Source organism: Cupressus sempervirens, chromosome 3 (assembly GCF_028749045.1).
Source record: "Cupressus sempervirens isolate cs-2001-9-10 chromosome 3, ASM2874904v1, whole genome shotgun sequence".
NCBI lineage: Eukaryota > Viridiplantae > Streptophyta > Pinopsida > Cupressales > Cupressaceae > Cupressus > Cupressus sempervirens.
In genome coordinates this window covers 91,555,347-91,580,568 of record NC_143120.1, presented here as the reverse complement: position 1 = coordinate 91,580,568, position 25,222 = coordinate 91,555,347, and the positions used below count along the sequence as shown (strand labels likewise).

General features: G+C 34.3%; 1 protein-coding gene across 2 annotated transcripts in view; it reads left to right on the top strand.

Annotated features, from left to right (window-relative positions):
• Positions 1 to 25,222, top strand: part of ERV1 (Erv1/Alr family protein) — a 214,516-nt gene that overhangs the window by 150,807 nt on the left and 38,487 nt on the right. For both annotated transcript variants that reach the window (XM_089818469.1, XM_089818470.1), the window contains one exon: positions 16,264 to 16,328. In XM_089818469.1, the coding sequence (XP_089674595.1) occupies positions 16,264 to 16,328 (65 nt within the window). The remainder of the gene's footprint in view (positions 1 to 16,263; positions 16,329 to 25,222) is intronic.

The window sequence follows — 25,222 nt, the reverse complement described above, 5'->3', positions numbered from 1 at the left end:
CATGTAGTCCCAAGCTTACGAGTGGTAGTCAAAAACAGGTTGGGGGATGAGGAGAGCCTCAAGGAGCGACTATGTACTTTACTCAAATTGGATGAAAGGAGGACATTTGCTTAATGGAGTATAGAGGTTGCCCAGCAAAGGCAAAAATTTTGGCATGACAGACATTTAAAGAAAATGGATTTTAAATAAGGACAATTGTTACTAAGATATAATGGGAAAAATGAAATAAAACTAGGAAAATTTAAAGTTTGATGGCTAGGACCATTTAAAATATCAGAAATAAAGGAGAATGGAGCAATCAAGTTATCTACGTTGGATAAAAAACCTATTAGAGACATAGTAAATGGGTCTAATTAAGAAAAATATGAGAAAAGAAATAAATTGGCAAGTACCTATTTTATAAATACAAAAGGGAAAAAAGACAAAAAAACAAAAAGTGAAAGTGACCAAAAAGAAAAAAATAAACTAAGTCTTTATAAAGAGACTGAGCTAAAAACCATCCATATAATTGCTAGAGACAGAGACGGAATTACTAGAGAAAGACAAGAACAGGCAGCTGAAGTGGCCATACGGACTGGCGTATGACAGGAGGGAAGGGGAGTTGTAGTCATACGGAGGACATCAGAGAGGACATAACAACCTGTATAGACTGTCGTACAACATGAAGGGTGGGTGGACGGAGCAGTAGTCATGCGGACAACAGAACATGAAAGGACCACCGTACGACAGACCACCATTTGACAACATCATCCCGTACGGCAGCAACATTTGGTATGGCAGCAAAATCCCGTATGGAAACATCAATTTCAGCATCATTCCGTACTACAGCGTCATCCCATATGACAACTTCTAGTCAGGCAAAATTCTGTACAAAAATATCACTTCTAGCAGCATCCTTACGTATGACAGAATTTTGCACTACACCATCATTATAGGCAAGAAGCCGTGTGGCAGACTCTCATACTATAGACTTCCGTATTGCAGACCGGTGTACTGCACACTTCTGTAGCAAAGAATTCTGTATTGCAGCAACAAGTCGTATAGCAGAAGACAGTGCAAGCAATGATACCTGTCAATTCAAAGAACGAAGAAGGGTTTTGTGGCAAATAGTTACATCGTCAGAATGGGTGGAACGAGTGGTACAGTTGGTACAGGTGGCATACACAACTAGTTAAAAAGATTTGGGAACTAACACAACAACACACAATGGTGAAACTAAGCATTGGAAATCCGAGCAAGGGAAACATATTCGACTTCAAAAAAGAAGAAATTTGCTGCATTGCAAGCAAAGGAGGTGAGGAAGATGACGAAAAGTAAAGGGAAAGTGGCACAGAAAATCACTATCACTATTGAGAATATTACATTTTAAAGTGTGATGGGAAGTGAGTGCAAGACTTGGTGGGAAAAAGCCGAGGCAGACCATCCTCTGAAGAAAGCGTTATGTATAGTGGAGGTAGATAAAATCATTTTTATGCCGATTTTTGAATTAAAAGAGTTTGAGTATGTACTACAGAATTTAATCATAAGGTATTGGAAATCAGGTCATAAATCTATAGTACAACATTTCCAGCAACAGGTGACAGTTTCTTATGCAGTAGAAGAAATGAGTGGGGTTTCCGGAATTCCTAACAGAGGGCAAGAAATGGAAAAAATTTCTATGACAGAAGACAAGAAAAAATGATTGAAGTTAATGTGCTAAAAAGATCTTACAAGTTTGGAATGGGAAGGAATCTTGAAGAATAGTCAGGGTCTAAAGAAAATTTTCATAGCAAATGATGAATGGCATTGTGTGGTAGATTTGGTTAAAAGCAAGCTCACTGTGAGTAGCCGCACTTTTGACATTGCCTTGTGGATGTTACCTATAGTGGATAGATTGTACAAAGGGTAGACATATAATTGGGCTAGGTTTCTTTCTGATAGACGTCGAGAATTCATGGAGTTGAAACATAAGGCCTTTTATATGCCTCATTATATGGTGGTTTTGTTTTTAGAGGCAGTACGCACTCAGGTGAGCACTAAACACTGGGGGAAACTAGTACTGTCTAGCAGAGTGGAACCTTATAAACCAACTATGACCTACTAGCTCCATCTGGATACCTTGGAGGTAGGATCTCATTATGGAGGTGAACCCGAGAAAAAGAAACCGAAACAAACAGTAGTGATCGAAGAAGTAAAAGAGGAAGAGGATGATGAAAGTTCAAAAGAAGAAGGCAACAATATGTATTCATCCTCCTCCGATTCACAGGAGGCAGAGATCCGCCTGAGTCATCCCCAGGGGACTCCACAGGCAGTGATGTTTTTACCACCTATAGAGGGACCACTTCCAGCAGGGGTAGCGGAACCTCTAGAACTTTACCAGCCTAGTGATCTTGACAGAATTGAGGTAGCAGATACTTCCAATCCAAAATAAGGAGTCAAGGAAGGAATAGGTGGCAGGCAACAAATCCCGACATGGGGGGCTTTCAGAATATCAATTCCGAAGATGGTGCCACTTATCTTTTCAGATCAGCCCTCTTGTACTAAAGTCATAGATTTGAGGTGCCAAACAAAATGTGCCCATAAAGTGAGGTTACAAACACCTCGTGGTCCAAAAGTAGTCCATTTGGTTGCTCTTGTGGTACAGCCAATAGGAGAGGAGAAAATTGGGAAGATTCACCCTTAGGGTAGCATGATGACACTAGCTGGTACGGATGTGGTCAAGACAGATATAGTCTTCGAGGAAGTAGATAGGTTACTCCAGGAGGAAGGCATGGTGTCTTCACCCATAGAGACAACTATTGAGGAACAAGTTGAGATACAAAGTGAGTGCAGGGAACCACCAGACATAGCCTCTTTTGCAGCCAAGGCCGAACTATTCCTCACTGAGCTTCATGCCATGGAGCATTCTACTAGGAGGATCATGTAGCAAGCCAGGGCTCAGAATCTAGAGACCATCATCACCCTAGCAGAGATGTTGGCCGCCTTTATGCAAATTGACTTCCACATAGATTGGGGACTACTAGAATAGGGTGGCTATTCAGAGGAGAACACGACTACCACATGGACGGGCAACTCTATCATTTCCATGGGACAAGAACAATCGCCTCTCCTAGAGGTGCTGATAGTAATGGAGGTTGCCTTTTGGGGAACCTTTTTGAAACTTCAAAAGGAGAAAAACCTAGCTAAAGTTTGGGGGCTAGAAAGAAGGAGTCTTCAACAACAGTGGGCAGTGGAGAAAGTTGCTATGTAGGAAGCCTGGAACAAAGAAAAAGCTGAATTGGAAAGCAAGGTTGCTACGGCAAAAGCTAAAAAGATGGATGCACTACGAGTATTGCAGGGCATTCAGACAAAGCAGAAGATAGCTGAGCAAGACCTGCAATGGCTAAGGGGAACTCCGAGCATAGGGATGTCCTCCCATCCTTCCTCTTGAAGTCAAAGTTGTTTTTTGTTGGTTCCATGTTCTAAGTTGTCTGGAAGACGGCTTCTTTTTTTGGCGGGATAGTAATAGTTGGAATAATGTAACTATTATGTTATTATGTTTAGTACTTGTTAAAGCTAGTTGGGTTGGGTAGTTAGGTGGTGAGGAAATGCGTCAGTTGGTTTCCAACTAACCTAATGGATCCCCAACTATTTACAGGATTAAGATCTCCATTTATATTTTTCATTTCATTCGTAGGATGAATTTTTTATCTTATCAATTATGAATCTTCTTGATTGTTCTTAAGATTTATTTTTATGCTTCATATCATTATTTTCATGCAGCAGTGCTGCTAGTTTTCAACCATTCAAACTATATGTTGTTCAATGGATAAAGTTGCTCAGTTTTCATGTAGTAATCTCTAGTCACCCTAAAGGATTATGCATAGAAGAGAATGTGATAGTAATTGTAATGTGGATTGTACAGATGCAGCTTTAAATAGTTGTGTCAGTGGGGAGGTTTCATGAGATATTGTTAGATGAGGGTGGATATATCCCAAGTGATATGGTTGCAAGGAATATGTCCATAATGGAAAGACTTGTGTCATAAATGTTAGATTTTCTTGAGAAGGCAATAATGACTTCAAACAACATAGCATAACCAGGCAGAATTTGTAGCATAGAACTATATGTGTACAAGATAAGATTTTTCCTATGAAAGAGACTAAGATTATATCAGCCTGATTGGTGTTTGAAGATGCAAGTAGAATGATTTATTCCACATATTTTCTTGACTGAAGTATGTTACATATATGAAGGAGGTTGAGGAACATGTGTAAAATGAAGCCACCTGTTCTGATTATAAAATGAAGTTGATCACTCAAGATAAAATGAATCTGTATGTTGCAGATACAAGCCCCCAGCCTGCTTCTTGATCCATAGGATGAGGGATTGGAAAGGGATTGTATTGATTTAGTTTCCTACAGGAATACTATTAAAATATGTACATCCACAGAGACTACACTTAGCACTTTACCAATGTGAGCAAGTAGCCAAAAGGGGTCTTACTTCGGAACAGTAAGACTTGGAGAATTTTGACAAAAGATGACCAAGATGATGCTACAGTTATGATATGGTAGCATATAAATCTTAGAAGTCTCAAGACATTCTCAATATATGCAGTTGGTGATTTGTAAAGATTGAAAGTACTATCGAATCAACAAGATGTACGAGGAGAGATAATTGTTGCCAAAGGAGTAACACATGTCTAGAACTTGGAAAACATATATTGTGAGCTTCCTGCCTGCCTTTGTTGAAGAGCTTGGTATCCCATGTAATATCTTAGTTGTTTCTCATCCATGATGGAGGAGGACTGTGTAAATATATCTTTAAGAACCACCGGAACCAAGGACTTTTTTCTTTTCTAATCATTGATATCTAATGTTGTCTTGTGTTGTTGCAGGATGAAGAATAACCGTGGTAATAAGAAGTTTTGAACTAAAGACATCAGATATCAACAACGACAATATCATTATCAATTGGCAGATTAAAATGTCAAGAAAGCGCATCTGGTAGGAAATAGTGAGACACCAGACTTTCAAACTCACCTTCTAGCTACTCTATGGTGAGCAAAGAGGTCTGAAGATGCATGTTGGAATTGATAGGATGCACCCTACTCCATGGAGAGAAAGGCTTGGGTGATGCAGGCCGCCAGGCATACAAACAAATAGGTGGACGTAGAGGCAAGGAGTTGGGACCATATGGAGTTTAAAAGGGACACACATCGTGGAAGTTTCTACGACATCTTCCCAACTTCTATAATGTTTAGGAATGAATTGTTCTAGAGCCGAAGATAAAATATTGCATCCAAAGCATGACCTCCGTGAGAGTCCCTATATTGTTGTGAAATAATCGATGGTTCGATTATTTATGTTTTAGTTTGTTATATTGATGTTATGGGATTATTGGGCAGTTCCATTATGAACGGGTGCAATTTTTTAGAGGGAACTGATACCCCTTGGCCTTTTATAAATATAAGATGTAAAATCAAACAAAAGACAATTCATATTGATATTCTAGAAATTTTATATATTATGATGCACTATGATAGATTATTATTTTTTTATTGGTGGAGAAATGAAGTTTTGAACAAAGCCCATGGATTGAATTACGGAGCAAATTTATATGCGATTCCGGATTTGAAATACAATAAATAGATCATCTGTAATGAGTGTCTTTATTGCAATTTTATTATTGGCATAGTTATTTATTTTAATTTTTGGAGTTTTAAATTATTATTAATTTGTGTTCTTTATAAATATTTTTATTTATTTTCTATAAATATTTTAGTGTTCTGATAGGTGAATTGGGTCATTATTGCATTTTAAACTTGATAAACATGGATATTGTGAAATATTTTATTGTTTTCATATTTATGTCTAGTTTGTCTCTCCAGGAGTTAAAGTGCATCTTAGACTAGTTTAAATTGTGTTTATATAATTGATCCGTTGCATTTGAATTGTTAAAATTATTTATAGTTTTAATATATTAGATTTTATAAAGTTGTACTTGTCAACTTATAATATTGACTCTGATTGCCCATTTAATTAAGAATTGGTCTTTTATTCTTGATTCATAATCCATATGCTAGCAACTATTTCATATCTTTCCATTGAGGAAATAATATATTCATTTGTTGCAATCATCTATAATAATCACTTTTACTTAAAAAACTCTCATATATTCTTTTATTATTCTCAATTCATAAATCCTAGGTTTGAAGTTTTCTAGATTTCTTGGCATTAGGAAAACTTTCATTGTATTCGTGTTCTAATCAATTTGCTATAAGCGTCTTGGGTCTAAGTGTTTCGTCTAGGATTAGATACACCTGCCTTGGTCTTGTAGAGCCAGAAGTGTAGGGAATTCGGACCACATTGTTCAGTTCCGTCAAGTTGGCCTTAACCAGTTGATATCCCAGCATTAAGCAGGCAAGGCTCGTAGGATTTCAATCTACGGTTTTGGGAACCAACATAACTAACTCTTCTATAAATGTTTGGAACATTGGTAATGTACTTGTGTTGGTTTTTGGCATTACTAAAGAAATCATTTCCTTGCCTACTGGTATTGTGGTATGAATGGTATGTTCTAAATTGCACTTCATATGTATCAGTTGGATTATTCTGTATATCTATGAGAAAGTGTGTGATATTCCAATCTACATGGGGTAAATTAAAGTTCGATGGTGTTATTGGTTCCAAAGTTGGAAATTGGAAATCCAAGAGCCTGCCACTTCTCCGATAGGATTCCGCAATCAGTTTTGGCCAATGAACGAGAATCACCTTGATTACCTGCACTTCAGGCTACGTTACACCTAGGTGGGTAGACCTTCTCCTCAAACTCGATTACTTGGTTTAGAGCTTTTCTAAAGCAAAGTTAAGCTTTGGAGTTCTTCAGTTGGCGAGGTCCTTTAACTCAATTAAAATGAAACAGAATGTTTAGTGTTTAAAATGGTTAGATGTTTTGTATAATGTTTTTTGAATAATGGATTTGATGCTTATAGGAAGGAAGATATAGGTTTTCTGACTTCAATAATAAAAAGACTAGTACCTCGCTCATTTGGGCTATACAATCAACTTCAGTGAAGATTTTCACGTACAACTTTATAATGTTCTATGCACTTATACTACCAATAATTAAATAATCAAGGTGTGACAGATCAAATATATACGCAATCTTAAATTAGTCCATATTGAAATTTTAGTCCTCTGGTAGGGAGACAAACTGGACACAAACACAAAAACAATTTGATATTTCACAATATTTGTGGTGATTAAGTTTAAGATGCTAAATAACCGTGTCCACTTAGCTGACATTTACATTGTACACATTATTCAAAAAAAATTACAAAGGACGAATCATTTGCAGTTTAAATCTCCACGCCATTTAAAATAAAACAAAGGACCTTTTATTTTATTATTAAAATAAAATAATTGAATTCATATTACAAAGTCATATTATTGCTCCTTATTCCTCCTAACAAGTAGATATAAAATACTTCTCTTCAAAATATGAATGTTCGAATATCTCTTTCTTGCAGAATGATATTGCCCTTTTATATTTTACATTATAAAAGAACATGACTTTTCAAAAAAGTCGTTTATTTTTAACAAATAAAAACACCCTCCATAATCGCACCACTCCAAGTTCAGTTTCCTTAAATATACTTTACAGCCTAAATGTAAATATCTCACAATTAACAATCTAGCAGATGACTTTCTTGTTGGCAAAATATTGTCCTGCGCGACGCTTATTATGAGAGGGAACAATATCATTGTTTACATTCAAACAACTACATTGTGATTGGTTGCCGAGTAAGGTGCCTTCTTTGCAAGAGTCTTCATCTTCTGCTGTTCCATTGGTAGATGCTGTATTTTATGACTCACCTTTCAAATTCGTTTTTTCCTCTTCTTATGGTTGAATTTATTTCATGAAGATCTTGTTGTCGGCATTGTATATCATGTTTGGACCATCGTTATGATTCTACGAATGTTGCTACTATTATAAATAATATATAATCATCTCATGACTAATAGTTTCTCAATAGGGATGATGCCTCTGGTATTCTTTTCAATTACAATGACGATGGTCATATTGTAATTAGTGCACCACCAACACGATGGCCCCCATTGTGTTTGTCTTCTGTATATTGTTCACGCCTCTGATACTTATTCTACTTTTTTATTTAAAACCTTGCCTCATTCTTGGATGCGTGCTTGTGTGTCAACGGTGCCCCTGACCATGTTGAAATTGTGCTGGGTGTAGGTACAAGAAATTTGGGTTCATCGACCCTTTCACATATGCGTTCTGGGTGCGACTTTGGTAAATAATTCATTTACTGCCGATACTTGGTGTGGGAGTTCGAATTGGTTCCGTTATAATGAATAGGGGTTGTAGCTCTTTCCAAATCTATGGCTCATGGGCCCTCTGCATTTGCTATGCCTTTTAAATTTGCCACATCTCCATATGATTTTGTAGATCACCATGGAGGAGAAACGTTCAATCTTAACGTGTCTCCTTATGTAGCATTTGATTGGGATCATCAGATGAAGTCTCCATCTTTCATTTCTTTAACATGCACCATCCTCATGACCACAAGAATTTTATTGCTGAAGAGATGATCTGAAGAATACACAGTGTAAAATTGGGTAGTTCAACTCCACACCCATGCGCTTTTAGTCATATATATAATTAAATACACTGAATATGCCTCCAATTATGGCAATGAAGATATCACAATATTGTTTTGAGGATCCCGATCATTCTCACTTAATTAAGTAAATTGATCATATGCTCCATTATAGAAATTTGAACCATACTCGAAAGGGAGCTCTGTTATCGAACAACATACAGAAAATGGGTTAAACTTTCCCTTTCTGAAACATAATGGTCCTCTGGGAGCTGCAGATGCAACAGGATCAATGCATCTAGGAAGTTCTCCATTGAAAGATTTATCCTTGCATATTCGGCATTTCTTTCATGACCATGTTAGGTTGTTTCTACATGCCTCTTCTTCTCTGACACATGTTTTTCTATCCATGAAGAAATAGTGAAAGAGGTATCCCCAATCACAGTTCCATGAAGCCAAAAACCCATTCATCCAATATCTTTGTGAATAGGAATTATTCTTTTACATGTAATAGGAAATTATAATGCACTTTACTGTCACTGTTCCTCTCTATATCAAAATGGAGGCATGATTCTACAAACAGCAGCAACAAACTTTTTTCTTCCAGTGATAGATTGGCTTCAGTCTTCAAATATGTTTCTAAAGCAAGCAACTTTGATTGGAATGGATTGCCTACTTCTAATGTACCAAACAAGTGTAAATCCACAAATTTCTTAATTCTGTATAGATTTGCAGACCTCTTGATACTTCAAGTATGCATGAAAAGATCTTCCAATTTGTTGGGTAAAACTGAGGTTCAACTTAGTGATATATGATTGAATCAACAATACCCTAAGAATGTCAATCCGGGATTTGTAAACTTGTGAGAGATATAACAACTGTTTGCTCAAGGGGTGAAAATAATAAATCAAGAGGTTTATGAATGCAACTTACTACTTGCTAATAAATTAAACTATCCAAATCACCACATATCTAAGATTACTTTTGTAAATGGATTATAATCTAAAGTTGGAATTCTTATTATAACACAATGTCTTTATGAATGCTATTGCAAAGTTTTGTTTGATTAAAAGTTGATTTGATTAAGAGTTGAGATCTATTTGAATTGCGATAGGAGGTTTAGTGGCGACAGAAGGTTGTTTACAACAAACTAGTTCTAATACAAAGTGCGACAGGAAGTTTGATAAATGGGGACAAAGATTATTATGAATAGCGACAGGAAGTGGTTCAATAGATGGATGGATGCGGTAGGAAGAATGTAGCAGACAGTATTCTGTGATAGACTTATGCAGGCGGCAAAATAATGATATATAGCGAACAATTACTTCATAAGAATGTCGCAACCAATTACCTCATCAGACAATTGAATTCTTAATTAATCAACAACAGGCATTGTACAAATTTGATTAACAAACATATATGCAATAAACTTCTTATAAATGCACACAGTCAATTCAATCTGTAAAAGAACACATGAAATTAGTCAATACTGAAGTATTCACAAAACATACGAAAGTAACCTCACCAAGTTTCCCGAAAGGGGGCCCTCCTCAGGTTCGCAAGGTGAGAGGTGTTCTAAAAGCAGCTGCTATAGAAGCTCCACGCTTTTATATAAACAGAGTATTTTCATATATCATGTCTATATTGTCTTTCGATTAACATTTACTTATATAGGCTTGAAATGTTTAACCATCTTAACAACTAAGCTAGATAATAATTTGTTTTGGCCGCTGGCCACACATTACAAAAGAACTTGGCCAAGATAACACATGGCCCAAAACTGATCTGTTAAACATTCAGAACTATCTGCTCAAAATAACATAGCAAAATTACAGCTTTCAAGCTGCTCTCCCAACTAAACAGCTGGCTCCATACTCACGCATCCTTAGTCCCTGTAGCAACACCAGTCAAAATATATCATTTTCTTATAATTAATAGCTTTTTAGGAACTATTCTTCCCTCTTTTAAGAAGTACTAAATATTCTACTTTCCTATCAATAATTTAACAAAAAGGGAATTTCATGCCAAAGAAGTGGGAAATGTAGGAGGTAAAAGGTTAATAAAAACAGAGCACTACCAGAACTCATCACAATTAGCTGTGGTAAGCAAGATAACTGAATCAGCGACAACTTGTGTTAAGAAATCAAATTACAAACTGGGCCCACAAGATTATGATTCCAAACCATAAAACAATGGGTATTTAAGAGATGATTTTGATCCATCCTACAGCAATGTGAACACCAATCTTCTAACATGCCCCCTGTAAGTCTTAACTATGAGCCACACGAACATGAACAGCCAACTCTTCAAGATTTACACAACTTGTGATGATTTTGCATTTGCACATACATACATAAAGATTCTCCTTTCAGTGTTGTATTCAGAACTTTAAATTTCTGCAAATTTTAAGGTTCCATCAGGTGCCTCAAGAAGTAATTCTGGGAATGCAGGAATAGGATGCTTCATCTACTCAGAAAATGGAGAATGGATAGCTAAGAGAGCTAAATACATAGGGGCAGTTTCAAATAACATAGCTGAACTAGAAACTCTAATTGAAGGATTGAATGTCAGTCTACAAATAGGGATTAAAAACTTAGTTATAAATGGAGATTCACATATTACATTAAACGCTATCAGAAAATGAAGGACTCCTAACTGGCAGTTAAATTCAAAATTAGAATATGTTCTAATATTAATGGACAAACTAAAAGAAGTTTGCATACAACATATTTATTGAGAAGGGAATGGAGAAGCCGATTCTCAAGCAAATTCAAAGGCAGATGGTGAAGAAATTCTCCTTAATTTTTTTTATTTTACTCTAACTTAATAACAAAGTTAAATCCTTTCATTGAACGAATCACAATCCATCTGCAATCAAGAAATGAAAAATTGGAAATTAGCAAAAGAAAAGTTCAAGATAATAAAAACTTGAAAAATTAAGATGTAAACAAAGAAATATAATATTCTAAAAATTCATTGCTCTCACACAAATTCAACTAACATATTGAAGGAAGGCTTAATGGATGCTTTTCTTTCTTTGATTCTCCAAGCAATTATGATATTTTCTCGCAATTAGTAATTTATTAAATTTAAGCATTTACCTATTGAAATATAATGGGACTAACATTGATCTTAGCCAAGTGACTGAGTTATGCAGGAAAAGACTGAATGAAATGAAGAAACTATGGAATGAGGTGTTTACATAAAGATGAAAGCTCTAACTCAAGCAAGGATAATCAAGGAAAGATTTTGAAATTGAATAATTTTTTGTAATTTCTAGAAGAGTTATAAGACTCTTGGCATTCAAGTAATGCCTGAATGTAATTCAATATTCTAAACGGATTAGGCCTTTTACAGATTAAAAAAAAAAAAAAAAAAAAAAAAAAAAACCTTATCCAGAAATAATAAGTAATTGACAAAATCAATTCTTAAATTTCTGCTTAAATGACGATATCAGAGGTGCTGCTATATATCTTAAAATATTAACATCAAACTCAATGTCGACACCTATAGGAAGTCTTTGTTTACTGAAATTATATTTCATGGTCCACTCTTATATACTTCGTTTTGAACCACATTATTAGTAGGGTCTCCAGAGTAGTCCTAATCAAAATTGCACCAAATTTAATTAAAAAATGTGTCATCCAAATACCAAAGTCGCTGAAAATTATCCTCTAAGAACACAAACTTTTGAAAGTTTAAAGAAAAGCTATCAGAAATTTGTTAAGTGTTCCAAGATCCTTATTTCAATGGAAAGTCTGCCTCAACATGAATATTTTTTCTATGGTATGACAAATTTCTCAAATTGGCATGAAATTCATTCAAGAATTCATGGAAATTCCTGTTTCTAAATGAAGTCTACTCATGAAAAATTTCTCAAATTGGCATGAATATCACTCAAGAATTCACGGAAATCCCTGTTTCTAAATGAAGTCTACTCATTAAAAATCTCTGTTTCCAAGCCAAGTCCACTCAACCTAAAGGATAATTGCAAGTTTGGTTAAGTGTTGAAGAAATTCCTCAATCCATGATGGAGTTTGATTAGGAGATGGAAATTCCACAGCTCTGCACAAAGAAAATATGTTAAGGCATGGCTAATTCCAACAACACACATGAACTCCATTCAAGTTTGGAAGGCTTAAAAAATTGCCAAGTGTTAAAAGTTCCTTGAACAGACCAAAACTCTATCCTCTCCAACATGGAAGATTTCCTAAATAATTATTAAATCTGCTTAAAAAAGGAGGATGAGAAATTTGATCAAGTTAGGATAATTTCCACAAACTCATATGAAGGCTGCCCCTACCAAGAAGGAAGTTCCTTGTTCCAAGTTGAAGTCTGCTTGAGCTAAGGAGCTTTGAAATTGGCTAATTGTCAAGCAAAATCTCAATCCACTGGTCAAATCTGATCAAGTCAAGAAGACATTGCAAATTTAATTAAATGCTTCAAAACTCACAAGTGAGCTTGAAGTACATTCAAGAAGTATAAAAATTCCTATTTCCAAGTGAAATCTTCCAAGGAAAGTTGAGAGAAAATCCACAAGCATAAGTGAAGTCCTCCCATCTTAGGACGACTTCAAATTGCCCAGCTATGGGAAATCTCTTAAAAATCAGACCTAAAATGCATTTCCAAGGATGAGACTTCATCATTTCTAAATTTCATGAGGCCGTTTCTAAATCAAAGACAAAGATAAAGGAGATTCTACAATCTGAGATTTCCAAAGATCAAAGATCAAAGGAAAAAATCCAATTGGTATAAGAAAAAATGACTTTCACAAATTAAGAAAAAAGCACAACCAAGGACCTCATTGTGTACGAAGAATATCAAGACAGTAAGAAGGATGTATGAACAAATGGAGCTTTCAAAGACATCTTTCAAATTTCAAAGTGCACATCAGCAAGTCCAAAATTTTACATCGAAGAAGAACATTGAGAAGGGAGAAAGTTCCAAGTTCAGTTTGATTTAAATATAATATAATTTGGGTATATTTTTCCAAAATCTCAAATTCCCAAAATTGAAGAAGAATTGTTCAAAGCCAAAAAGATAAGCATGCTAAGGTGACAAACACCTTTCTCCACCAATCAGATAATTTTATGACAAGGCATCCAAGTTCTATGAACGCAATCCTTCTTTTTCACATCAAGATAAGGGTTTCTTTCTTCTAGAAGAAAGCAATAGATGAGTTGTTTATTTTTCATTGGATTTTATTAGATAAGCATTGCAAAACCTAATTAGGGTCTAGTTTTCTTAATCTTGGCCATCAATCTCAAATTGATTTGGGCCCTTAATTTGTTTTTAAACTCCTATATAAACCCCACTCCTCAAAGCAGAGATTTAGAGATTGTTGTGTAAAACTATTCATTGTTTAATTGTTGGTGAATTTAGTATCTTTTGCAAGTCGCTTGGTTACTTGTCTCTCAATTAGAGTAGATTTCATTTTCAGGTTGTTAGATTGAATGAAGGATTTGATGAGAATGTTCATTATAGAGTTAATAATTTCATACTTTTGATGGTTGGATGATTTTGAAAATTGTGCAAAGTTACTTTGTACTTGTAATAGAAACTTCCATTACTGTATTTAGTGTTCGAGTGTTGGTCAATATCTGTGATGTAAAAATTCTTAGAATACCTTAGAAGATTACACTGTTCTTGTGAAGTTGTTGAATTTTGTGAAGCAAGGATAGGTTTCATTTTCCATTAGAAGTAGAATCCAGGAGGTCATTGAAAAAATTATTTGAAGGATAAAATTTTAAGCATCAGCGTAAGTCCCTTTGAAAGTTTTCAGAAATTCATCCTACCATGAGAGTCTATCCCAGCAAAATCACATGCATTTAGAACCATTGAGTCCTCTTTGGGATCATGCAGTTCATCTGTTTAGCACATAGAGGGTTTTGTTCAAGAGAGGATAGATTAGCCCTGATATTTTATTTTGAGTTGTTGATGTCATAAAACATACACCAGCAAGAACAAACCAAAAAATTCTAGAATATTGGTGTCAAAATGAGCACGTACTATAAATAGAAGTGTTATGCAAGGATTGGGAAGAATAAATCCAAAAATACCAAAAGAATGGCTCTGAAATGGGTACTTACTATGAATAGCAGTATTCTTCAAAGGCTGAGAACAACCCCCAAAAAGCCTAAAAAATCCTATAATGCTACAGAGGGCTTTGTCACCCTCTAGAGCGCCAACTTGGAAAGAAACCCTTGAAACTAAGGTAACACTCACAAAAATAGGAAGGCATAAAAATGGGGACATCACACATAAGTAGTGAAGTATAAAATCATTACTATTTATCTCACTATATTCAGTAATGCTCCATCAGGGAACTCAGAAGGACAACACAGCAATTAAGGGAAGAGGCAATTTTTCTTTTTGTTCAACATAGAAGTGCAACACCTGCATACTATTATTAATTCTTCTCACATTAAGTTATTATGATACATTTCATTAAATGCAAACATGAATGTTTATCATTAATTGGATAACGAGATCATCATAGGTACCCTGACATCGCTACTAGCAATGCATATATCACATTAAGACCAATATAAACTGTGAACAAATTTGCATTATGAATAGTTAAATTCAATGTTACAATTGGATAGCAATGTTTCAATGATCATGGTAATAGTTAAGCTTTGATAGTAAATCCTTGATTGCTCCCAATAATACAACTGTATAGGAAATTATAATTATATGTATTGTCAAAGTCCAAACCAAAACATTATTCAATTTACTATAAATCTACATTAGACCTTAATGATTGATCCATAGAAGGATATGTGTGTGTGTAATTATACATTTATTCAATCATCGAGTAGATCTACTCTTTTAGACAATTCATAACTTAATAACTCAAACATTCACAGTATAATCATTAGCTGAATACTACTAGACATATTAGACATTTCCATACTTTTGCTGAATACTACTAATCAATCAATTATCCTATTACATCGTTATCATGCTCTTGATCTCAATCTAATTTTTTTTATACATGTACTAAGGTCTATACATAAATATGTATACATATATATATCTAATTTTATTTAACTAATTAGAAATCTTTGCCAACCCTAAAATTCCATGTGCTAGATCAACTGATACCAAGACCAACCCTCGAACTGGACCCGTTTCAAAGCATGGGTAGAGGGGGCATTACATATTCTTTAAACTACATTTGTCTGACATTTATGAATGCTATATTGAGTATTCTAACATGGTTGTCTATGAAGTAGTGAAAAGAGGAGAATTGAAAAGGGGATTGTTGAAATGTAGCAAGGTCAACAGAACAAAATTGAGTTAGGTAACCATGTAATCTTAGCTGGAAGAGACAAGTAGTAGACCTGAGTGGTAGGAGAGCTTTTGAGGTCTGGCATTCAAAGTTAGGGTTAGAATGATGTAGCTACTACATCATTTGGATGAAGCATGTGATAATTTCATTGAGTAAAAACTCTTAGCTCCGATTAGGACTCTTACTACACCTGTCATGCTCGAGGTTCTTCAACCATCTATTTAGACTCTACTATATTTTTATACTTGAGTAGATCTTTATTTTTTAATTCAGTGATTACATTATTATGATTTAGCTGTTACATTTTTCACCCCTCGCATTATCTCAGATTTGATTTCCTAATGGCATTACAATACATAATGCTTATGTATATATCTTTTCTATGCAGATGTCAATATTATCCAGAATCTATCCATGTAAGGAATGTGCTGATCATTTCAAAGATGTACTCAAGTAAATCCACAACCCTTTCGAAAAGTTTAACTTTTTTATCCTTATTTTGACTTCTTATAACTATTGTCAAGACTTAAAAACAGAAAGCAGATACAAATTACTTAAGGAAAGAGTTATTTACATTCTATCTCACTTTCCCCAAGTTAACTAATTGCTGCTGCTGTCAAAATTTCTAATCACCCCTGTGTTAATCATTTTTGTCTTTGCATCAGTTTTTGTTCAGTTCATCCTTTTACAGATGAAAACAGTTAAGTGGATTTTCAAGACATACAATAATTACTAAGAGCAAGTAGATTCCACAATCCATTTTATATCTTTAATGATATGTTGTTTCTGGATTTGATTGTGGGAGTGCTTTTGCATGAACGTTTCAGATCACACTCCATGATCCATCATTGGGATGGTAGAGAGCAAAAGAAGGAAATTACAAAAGTTACAAATACAGTCCCTTTAAAGAGGGCAGGGGTGGCGGATGGTAATTGGAAGGGGAGAGAGAAAGAGAAAGAGGAGCAAGACAATGATAACTAGAAGGACAAAAAATAATAAATAAGCACAATGATAACTGGCTGTTTATTATTTTGTGTCCTTTCAGTTATCATTGACTTGCTCCTCTTGCGCTCTCTCTCTCTCTCTCTCTCTCTCTCTCTCTCTCTCTCCTTCTGATCTTGACCCTCCTCCTTAAAGGAACTAGGTCTGGAACTTTTTTACTTTCATCCTTTCTCTCTATCTTCATCATGATGGATCACAGAGTGTGATCTGAAATGGTGATGCAAAACACAATCAAATCTAGAACATGTTGATAATAATTACTATTAAGAAAACTGTATTACTGGAAAATTGTTTTTGAAAAATAAATTGTTGATTAAAATGGGAACTAGCAATTGATGCCTTTACAAAGAAATTCATTTTCACGACCAAAATGTTTCCAACAAACATATATGAAGCCTATATGTAGGGCTAAGAAAGAACTCTTAAATTGAAGTATTGTATGCCTTGATTGCTTAATGGAGAAACAATCTCAATTGATATTATTTGGCAAATGTACTGCACGACATAATTCAAAATCTCGTTCTTTGCCACTTATTAGCGAGGCAAAAAAAGAATTTCTTGACAAATATCGGAGATAAATCCGCAACTTCTCGGGAAAATTTCAGGACTTTTAAAAATAACTTCAATTTAAGTAGAAATGATTTTTGCGAAATTCAATAAGGACATTCATCTAATTAGTCATTAAATCAGTAAACAAACCAAACAAGCTGATATATATATATATATATATATATATATATATATATATATATATATATATATATGAAATATGTAATAAATTTGCATCCTTATGTGGAATGTCGATGGTTGGCAGCCATGGCAGCCATATTCAAAGACTTTGAACTCTAAGGCAAACTAGAAATAGAATATTGTCTTTGTAAAAAGATAAGCAAATACAAATGTTAATTAAAATATGAAGCTAATCTACATCTTCCTCTTCCCCTTCCCACTAGAAGGAAAAAGAATTTAGAAAACTTACTAGTAAACCCGGATCTGCTTGTGAATACACTTCAAACCCACTTGTGATCGATCTACAAGGCTTCTAGAAACTGTTTCTCTTCTCCAAAACCCTTCTCTTCTCCAAACACTCAAAATTGCAAAATATACAATGAACGGGAAAGTCACTGGGTGTCCCAATTTTACTAGTGCCGCCCAAGAGAAGTAGTTAAGTTATTGCGAGAAGTTCACGATTTATCTCAGAGAAGTGGCCAACTTATTGGCAAGAATTTAAGGTCTTCTTGGCTTGAATTTCTCACCAATAAACCATGAGTTTTCTCATTTTGCAAAAGTTCTAGTGAGAAGTAGAGATATCTGCCACTTCTTGGAGAGATTCTAATATATGTTACACGATACTTGTCCTTTAGAAGTTTACAAACAGAATTTGCAGAGATTTTGTTCATAAAGCTAAGGATTTTTATTGTACTTTGTGTGGATATATAAAAAAGCTCAGACCGAATGGTTTTGGAAACTTTTTCTTGGAAGGCAAAGGTAGCACTGATGTAGTAGCAGAAATGTTGTGAAAATAATTTTATATGTATTTAATCCCCTAGTCAAGTTCAATATAGCTTGCCAATTTTCATATCCATAGGACAACATGATTGTTTTAAGAGTTGGATATACACTTTTCTTTTGGATAGCTAAGAGGCCAAAGCCAAGATTAGTTATTATTATTTGTTAAGCTCGAGTCGACTCGAACCCAAGACCTCCTATATAAGAGGATTACAATTTTACTATTGTGTTATAGGTTATTGCCTAAGGGTTAGATATTGATATACACTTTCAAATAAGTAATATTTGAAAAAATACATAAATCAGCATGTAGAATATGGAATTCAATAATAAAAATAATGCCGAAGTCTTTATTTGTTATCATCAACATTGAAAGCTTCTATTTTAATCAAATATCAAATAATACTTCTTTGAGGCAAATCTAGAAATAACAACTCTCACTTATGGTGAATCTCAATGACTTAGGCCATCTTAGCTATGGCATGCTCTAAGAGGAACAATCCTATGTCGACCTGCAAAAGATGCTGAATGGAGAAACTACTCAACACAAATGTAAAGTCCCTTAATTTTTGGCCCTTCCTTGGTGATAGGAAGATGGAGAGATGTTGGCCTATCATTTCGTTCCCATAGGCTGACAGATTGTGGAGGGAACTAGTAGAGAGGCTTAGAGAGCTATGCAAGATCTTTTCATGCAGTTTTGAGAAGTTGACAACAGTCTCCTAAATTTTAGGTGGAATCCCTATCTTTTTGAAGGATTTATTGAGAGTGGTTTAGGACAATATTGTCCTAAATTATGACATCACAAAATTTTGGCAGCCCTATGCAATTTTCTCATGGAATCGTTGGTGCATCCTCATTGTTTTGTTGTGTTAGTAAAGCATCATAAATATTGAAGATGATGCTAAATCAATGTTGAAAAATACTGAATATAAATTCACAGGTCTGAATTTGAGCTAGTGGTATTCAATCTCCAAAAGGTAAAACATTTATTGATTTCAATGTCTCCTCATGTGGATCATATCTGCATTAAGTATTCATTGAAGAGACACATCCCATGAAAAGACATGTCTCCACATGTCTGTCCATGACATGTGTCATGAATGTGCCTTTTCATATCAAATTAGACTCCCAATCTCTAATTGGGATTTATTACTTAACAAACACAAATGCTTATTATGTTCAATATGATTTGATCTTGGACAAATAAATAAATATCCAGTCTGAAAATGATCATTGATAATAATACTTGACCGACATCCTATATGAAATATAAAATAGCAATAATCTGCAAGTAATAATATCTAAATGCAGATTGATAAATATACTTGGGACATGTTGGCTAAAAAATTGTACGTCACTGACTACGACTTACAAAATTGTGACTTTAGGCAACATTGCATGAGATTTCTCTCTCATCTCAGCAACAGTGGAGGCTCCCTTCTTACTGTGGGTGGCTTCAATAGGAACTTAACTGAAAGTACAAAAATGATGGTTCTCTTGATCAATTCCACCTTTTTCATGAATGATTTGCTTACAACTCTAACTTTCCAACTTAACAAAAAATGCCTTATTGCTATGATAATTCCGATGACCTTGGAATTGACGTAAGAACAACACTAGGGGCAGCAGTTTATTTTTTATATTTTGTGAAACAAAAATATGAACCCAAAGTCTTTTGCATTTGTCTCAAATAAGGATTCAAGTAGAATAAATAGTAAGGCACAAAGTCTCTTATTGGATACCCTCAAATTTAATAAAAACATTTACAACTGAAACCTAAAATTTTCAGCTCTAAGTAAATGCAACCACTACTATCTATTACAATTTGGCCTCCTACAACACAAATTCTTCAGTAAATGCAGCCACTACTATCTATTACAATTTGGCCTCCTGCAGCACAAAATCTTCAAAAGTTCAAATTGGCTCTAAATGCAATAGGCAACTCAAAGTTTGCACTATTAAATTCAAATCCCTTTTGATCAAACCTCCAAAACTCAAAATCAATATGCAGAAAATGTCATCACATAAGACCTTGAATCAACACAAAGTTTGAAAGCAAGTTGCCTCTTTTATTGATAGCAATTTAGATTTACATCTAAGCGCAAAGTCTTAGAGTGTGCATATAAACTGACAGAATTTTCTTGCCTTGCCAAAAGATGATAATTTACAATGAGATCTCTCCTTTATATAGAAAAATAGGAGAGAGAAAGGTGGAGGAAAAATTGGAAAAACCTCAACCACTTTGACTTATCTCTAACTAACTACATTGATTTTATTCAAAGTTGCATGCCTAATGCGATTGCAATTAACTACATGAGCTGGTTGTATAGGTGCACGTTATCCTGTACTTACAACATAATTTCTTTTTACATGTAATCTTCCTATTGCTATTTACTTAAAGCATATGAAAATCTGATTTGAAGTATTCACATAGTATCAACTAACTCTCCAAACTTCCACAGGGACTCGCATACAATTGCAATATCTGGTTCACCGGTGTGTTGTGAGATCATTGTAACCTTCCTAAGTATGCTTGCTTTTCTAGATACCTCTTTGTAAGAAATCTCCATTTGATTTTGCAGATTCTTCAATGAATACTTCTAGCTTGTCTATTTATCCAGCACACTAATGCTGAAGTCATCCACTTCAAGCTATAAGCAGATGGCCTTTACGAACTCTTTGAGGACATCTTCTTGATTCTTGAGTCCACTATCTTTAGTGATGATTTTTCATGATAGCCCTCTGAATGCTTCTTTGATTATGCTTTCTTGGTTAGTTATCCTGGCTACTATTGCCTTTGCATCTTTTACAAGTCCTTGTAGAACTTGTTCTTTGTTGGTCATCATATGTGCATAATCATGGTACATTTCAACAAATGTGATGACTTCGTACTCACACAAAACATCCAAATCAATCTCCGTCATGTTGTTCCAGGCACCAAGATCTCCGTCCAGCAACTTGAGTTGATGATTGAGTGACGTTGAGTATGTCATTCAATCCACTAGTAGTCTATTTCCCTTTTGTTGTGTAACTTCTCTTGACATTGCCAAATGGTGTGGCTGTGCAACTGTCACATGAAAGTTCCATAGTATATAAACATCGTCATATGAAGGGTCCATAGCAAACTTGGGTCTGTAAAAACAAAAATTCAAGCAAGGTATTTATAGGGAAAGGGTATGGAATGGTTAGGGGCAACAAAAGAGCAAATGGGTCAAGCTCAGAATGGCTAAAAAGTGATTAGAAAAACAAAAAATGGGTTTTCCAAGGTCCATTGCATGTACGGCCAACAAGCTTGGAGTTAAGTGAATGAGAAGAAAAAATGAGTAACACATTGGGCATAGCACATTTTAATATGTGCAAAAAGTGATACTCTATGCGGCAAGCATGTGGCTGAAACATCAACCATAGGGCAGCCATATGGAGGTCCATGGAATGTATGGTGGTGGGGTTTTATCTAGTAGTTGCACTTGAGGAAAATGGTTAACTTGCGTTTCTTTTGAGAATGAAATTTTACACTCGATTGCAGATGCAAGTAAATGAAACCTTGCACATGCAGCTTGGAGAAGAAGATGGAAGATAGAAGGAGCAACTTCATGCACACAAAAAGAGATGCAAATCTGAAAATGGAAATGACAATGATTTGCATTCACAAACAAACAAATATATACATCAATGCCTTAAGGAAAATAAAAATGAAATTTTACCCCAACTCCACCAAAAATGAGTAAAGAAGTCTTTTATCCAAATTTGAAATAAATCCAAGAGATTTAGGATTTTAGATTTGTCCAATATCACAAGACTTCTACAGATTTCAAATTTCAAATTTTGAGGACAATCAAGATTCGAATTTGGACATGTGGAGATAGTTGGAGAGATACAATGCCCAAAAAATCAAACAAACTTTGACCAAATCAAAGCCATATGCAAATGCATTAAAAAATGGCATCTAGGGCACCTTTTCAAGCTTGGAAATGATGAAGAAGAAGCTGAAAATAAAATACATACCCTATGAAGCTCTTTGGAATGATTGAGAACCAACCACCAAGAAATGCAACATTTTTGGTAGAAAACATGCATTGGATGAGCTGTTTTTGACCAAAAACATGTAACATATGACATGCAATCACTCCAAAAATTGCCACTTCTGGAAAATGCCCAAAAATACCTTATATTTGAGTTCAAAATGTGACTTTTTGAGTAAAAACATGTGCCAAAGGGTTGCCAATATTGAAAACGATGCACAATGACCCTCCAAATCCACCCTGAAAGTGAAAAATGAGATTTCTTGCATGAAACACACATAATAAACAATGTGTTCTTCCTCAAAAAATCACCACGTTGCCCATAATGAAGGAAAATGCACTTTTGGAGAGCAGATACGTGTTTTAAAACTCATACGATTGCTTGGAAAATCACCACCATGAGCTTTTACTAAATAACTTAATGCAAAAAGCACTTTTGGGAGTCATTTACATGTTTTAAAAGAGATGTAATTTGGCTAAAAATCACTACTTTGCCGTAGTGGACTTTAAAGACACAAAAGCATGTTTCAAATTGAATGTATTTGAGCCAAAAATCACCACTTTTGGCTGGGTTAAGTGAAAACTTACTTTAGACATGCATTTAGATGTTATAAAAACATGTTATTTGATTTAAAAAGTCCATAATTTTAAAAGATGCGTATGCAATGAGTTAGAAAAACCCCATTTAAATGCATTAATATAATTAAAATAAAATATATGCAACAACATATGTAAATGAATTAGATTTATCACTTACATTAATTAAATAAGCTTAAAACATGCAAATACATATTAAAAACCCACTTAACACATTAAAATGAGTTATTGCATATAAAAAGTTCATTTAATTTAATGGTGGGACATATAATTTATTGGCAGTGGATTTTCATAAGTATTTTGTATATGGATGTATGCAATATGTAGTAAAAATCTCACTTTTATGCACTTAAGTTGTCTCATGTATTTATATTTAATATTTAACTATAGTTTTTAAAAAAGTAACATAAAAAATAGTCTTGAAATAGACTATTTTTATAGAACATAAAAATTTATGGTCAAATCAACTCAGAATGAGTTAAAATTTTAAAATGGACCACAAAATCCACTTTAAATATTAAATATGATTTTATATCATGCAATTGCGAACAAAAGGCCCACTTTTATGAGGTTTTCAATAAAAATATGCAGTTGACTTGAAAAACCCACTTTTGTCCTTCTAACTTGAGTTAGACAACTCTGATTTGGACCTAAGTTAGCTAGAGTCGAGTGGAATTCCAAGGGCTATTCAGCAAAGGAAAAAAGAAGAAGCAAAAACTATTTACAACACAAAGAAAAATAAAAGAAAAGACATGAAAGTTCACCAAAAATCAAGTGTTTCCAATGCGAGAAGGAAAATTCTTACTGACAAATGATTGGGGATAATCTCAACGAAAAACCTTCAAAAGAAAAAAAAGACAAGAATACAAAAAGATCAATTCAAAGATAATGAATTGTTTCACGATGCCTCATGAATGCTTCATAACAAAGAGGACGCACCTACGAATCCATGAGAAAAATCCGTAGGGTTGCCTCAATTTTGTGATGTCAAAATTGAGGACAACAGGACATATGGTGTTTCAATCAGTTATATGAGTGACACTTGATTTTCATAAATAATGATATAAACAATTTAAATATGTACGTATATATAAATATCAAATTATACAAAGTATATTGATACACACACACACATACATGTATATCTATGCAACATAAAATCAATCATCATTCTATATCTAACCAAAGCTATTATCCTCAACAATAAAGTTATTTGTCATCCTTGAATTGTCCTTTGTGTAACTTTATTTGTGCTTTTTTTTAAGGTTTCCATCAAGTTAAAGCTCCAATGTAGAGTTTTTCTTCTCTAACTGCAAGTGCTTGATTTTAGGTAATTTTTCATATCTTTTTTTTGTTGTGAATAGTTGAATCTTGTTTTTCCCTTATGATAATAGCTTTTGGAATCACCCTCATTTGAAGCTAACATAGGCCTCAAACGAAGTGTCTAGCTCACATTGTAAAGGAAAAAATGGAGATTTCAAAGCGACACCATATCTTATTTAAAAGCCTTCCAAAAGTGGGCTTTTTATTGGCAGTTGCTAGAAATAAAGTTGTTTTTTTATATCTAAAGTGGATTTTGACATCCATTTTAAAATTTCAGCTCATTCTTAGCTAATTTGACCATAGTTTTTAATGTTTTAATGAAATTGGCTTTTGTAAGTCTATTTTCTTGTTACTTTATTGAAAATTATAGTTATTTATTAAATTTCATTACATGAGACATGTAAAATGCATAAAGGTGGGGTTTTTATCAGTCATTCCATATCATCAACATGCAAATCACCTTTTAAAAGCCCACCGTGCATAAAACATAAGTCCTTAATACATATAGGTGGCGTTTCTGTAGCTGATAACACATTTTTATATCATTTAATGTGTAAGTGGGGAATATATTAACTTGAGATATGATTTAAATGGACAATGGTGGGGAATTAGAATACAAAAACATGTATTTTAAAAAACATGTGTTCTTGCATCTGAAAATCCGTGTATATTTCTTCAATAGAGGCATTTGAACATGTAAAAGCATATCGTGGAGTTTTTGAAGTGAAAAGTATATGCTTTCCCATTCTAAAAACACATCATTACTTCCATTTGCACTAAAAACTCATAACATGTCCATTTGGAGGGCAAAAACATGTGCTTTTGCATACAAAAACCACATCTTTAGTCTTGTAGGCATTTTTGGCTAAAATACATATGGGTCGCATTTTTGGG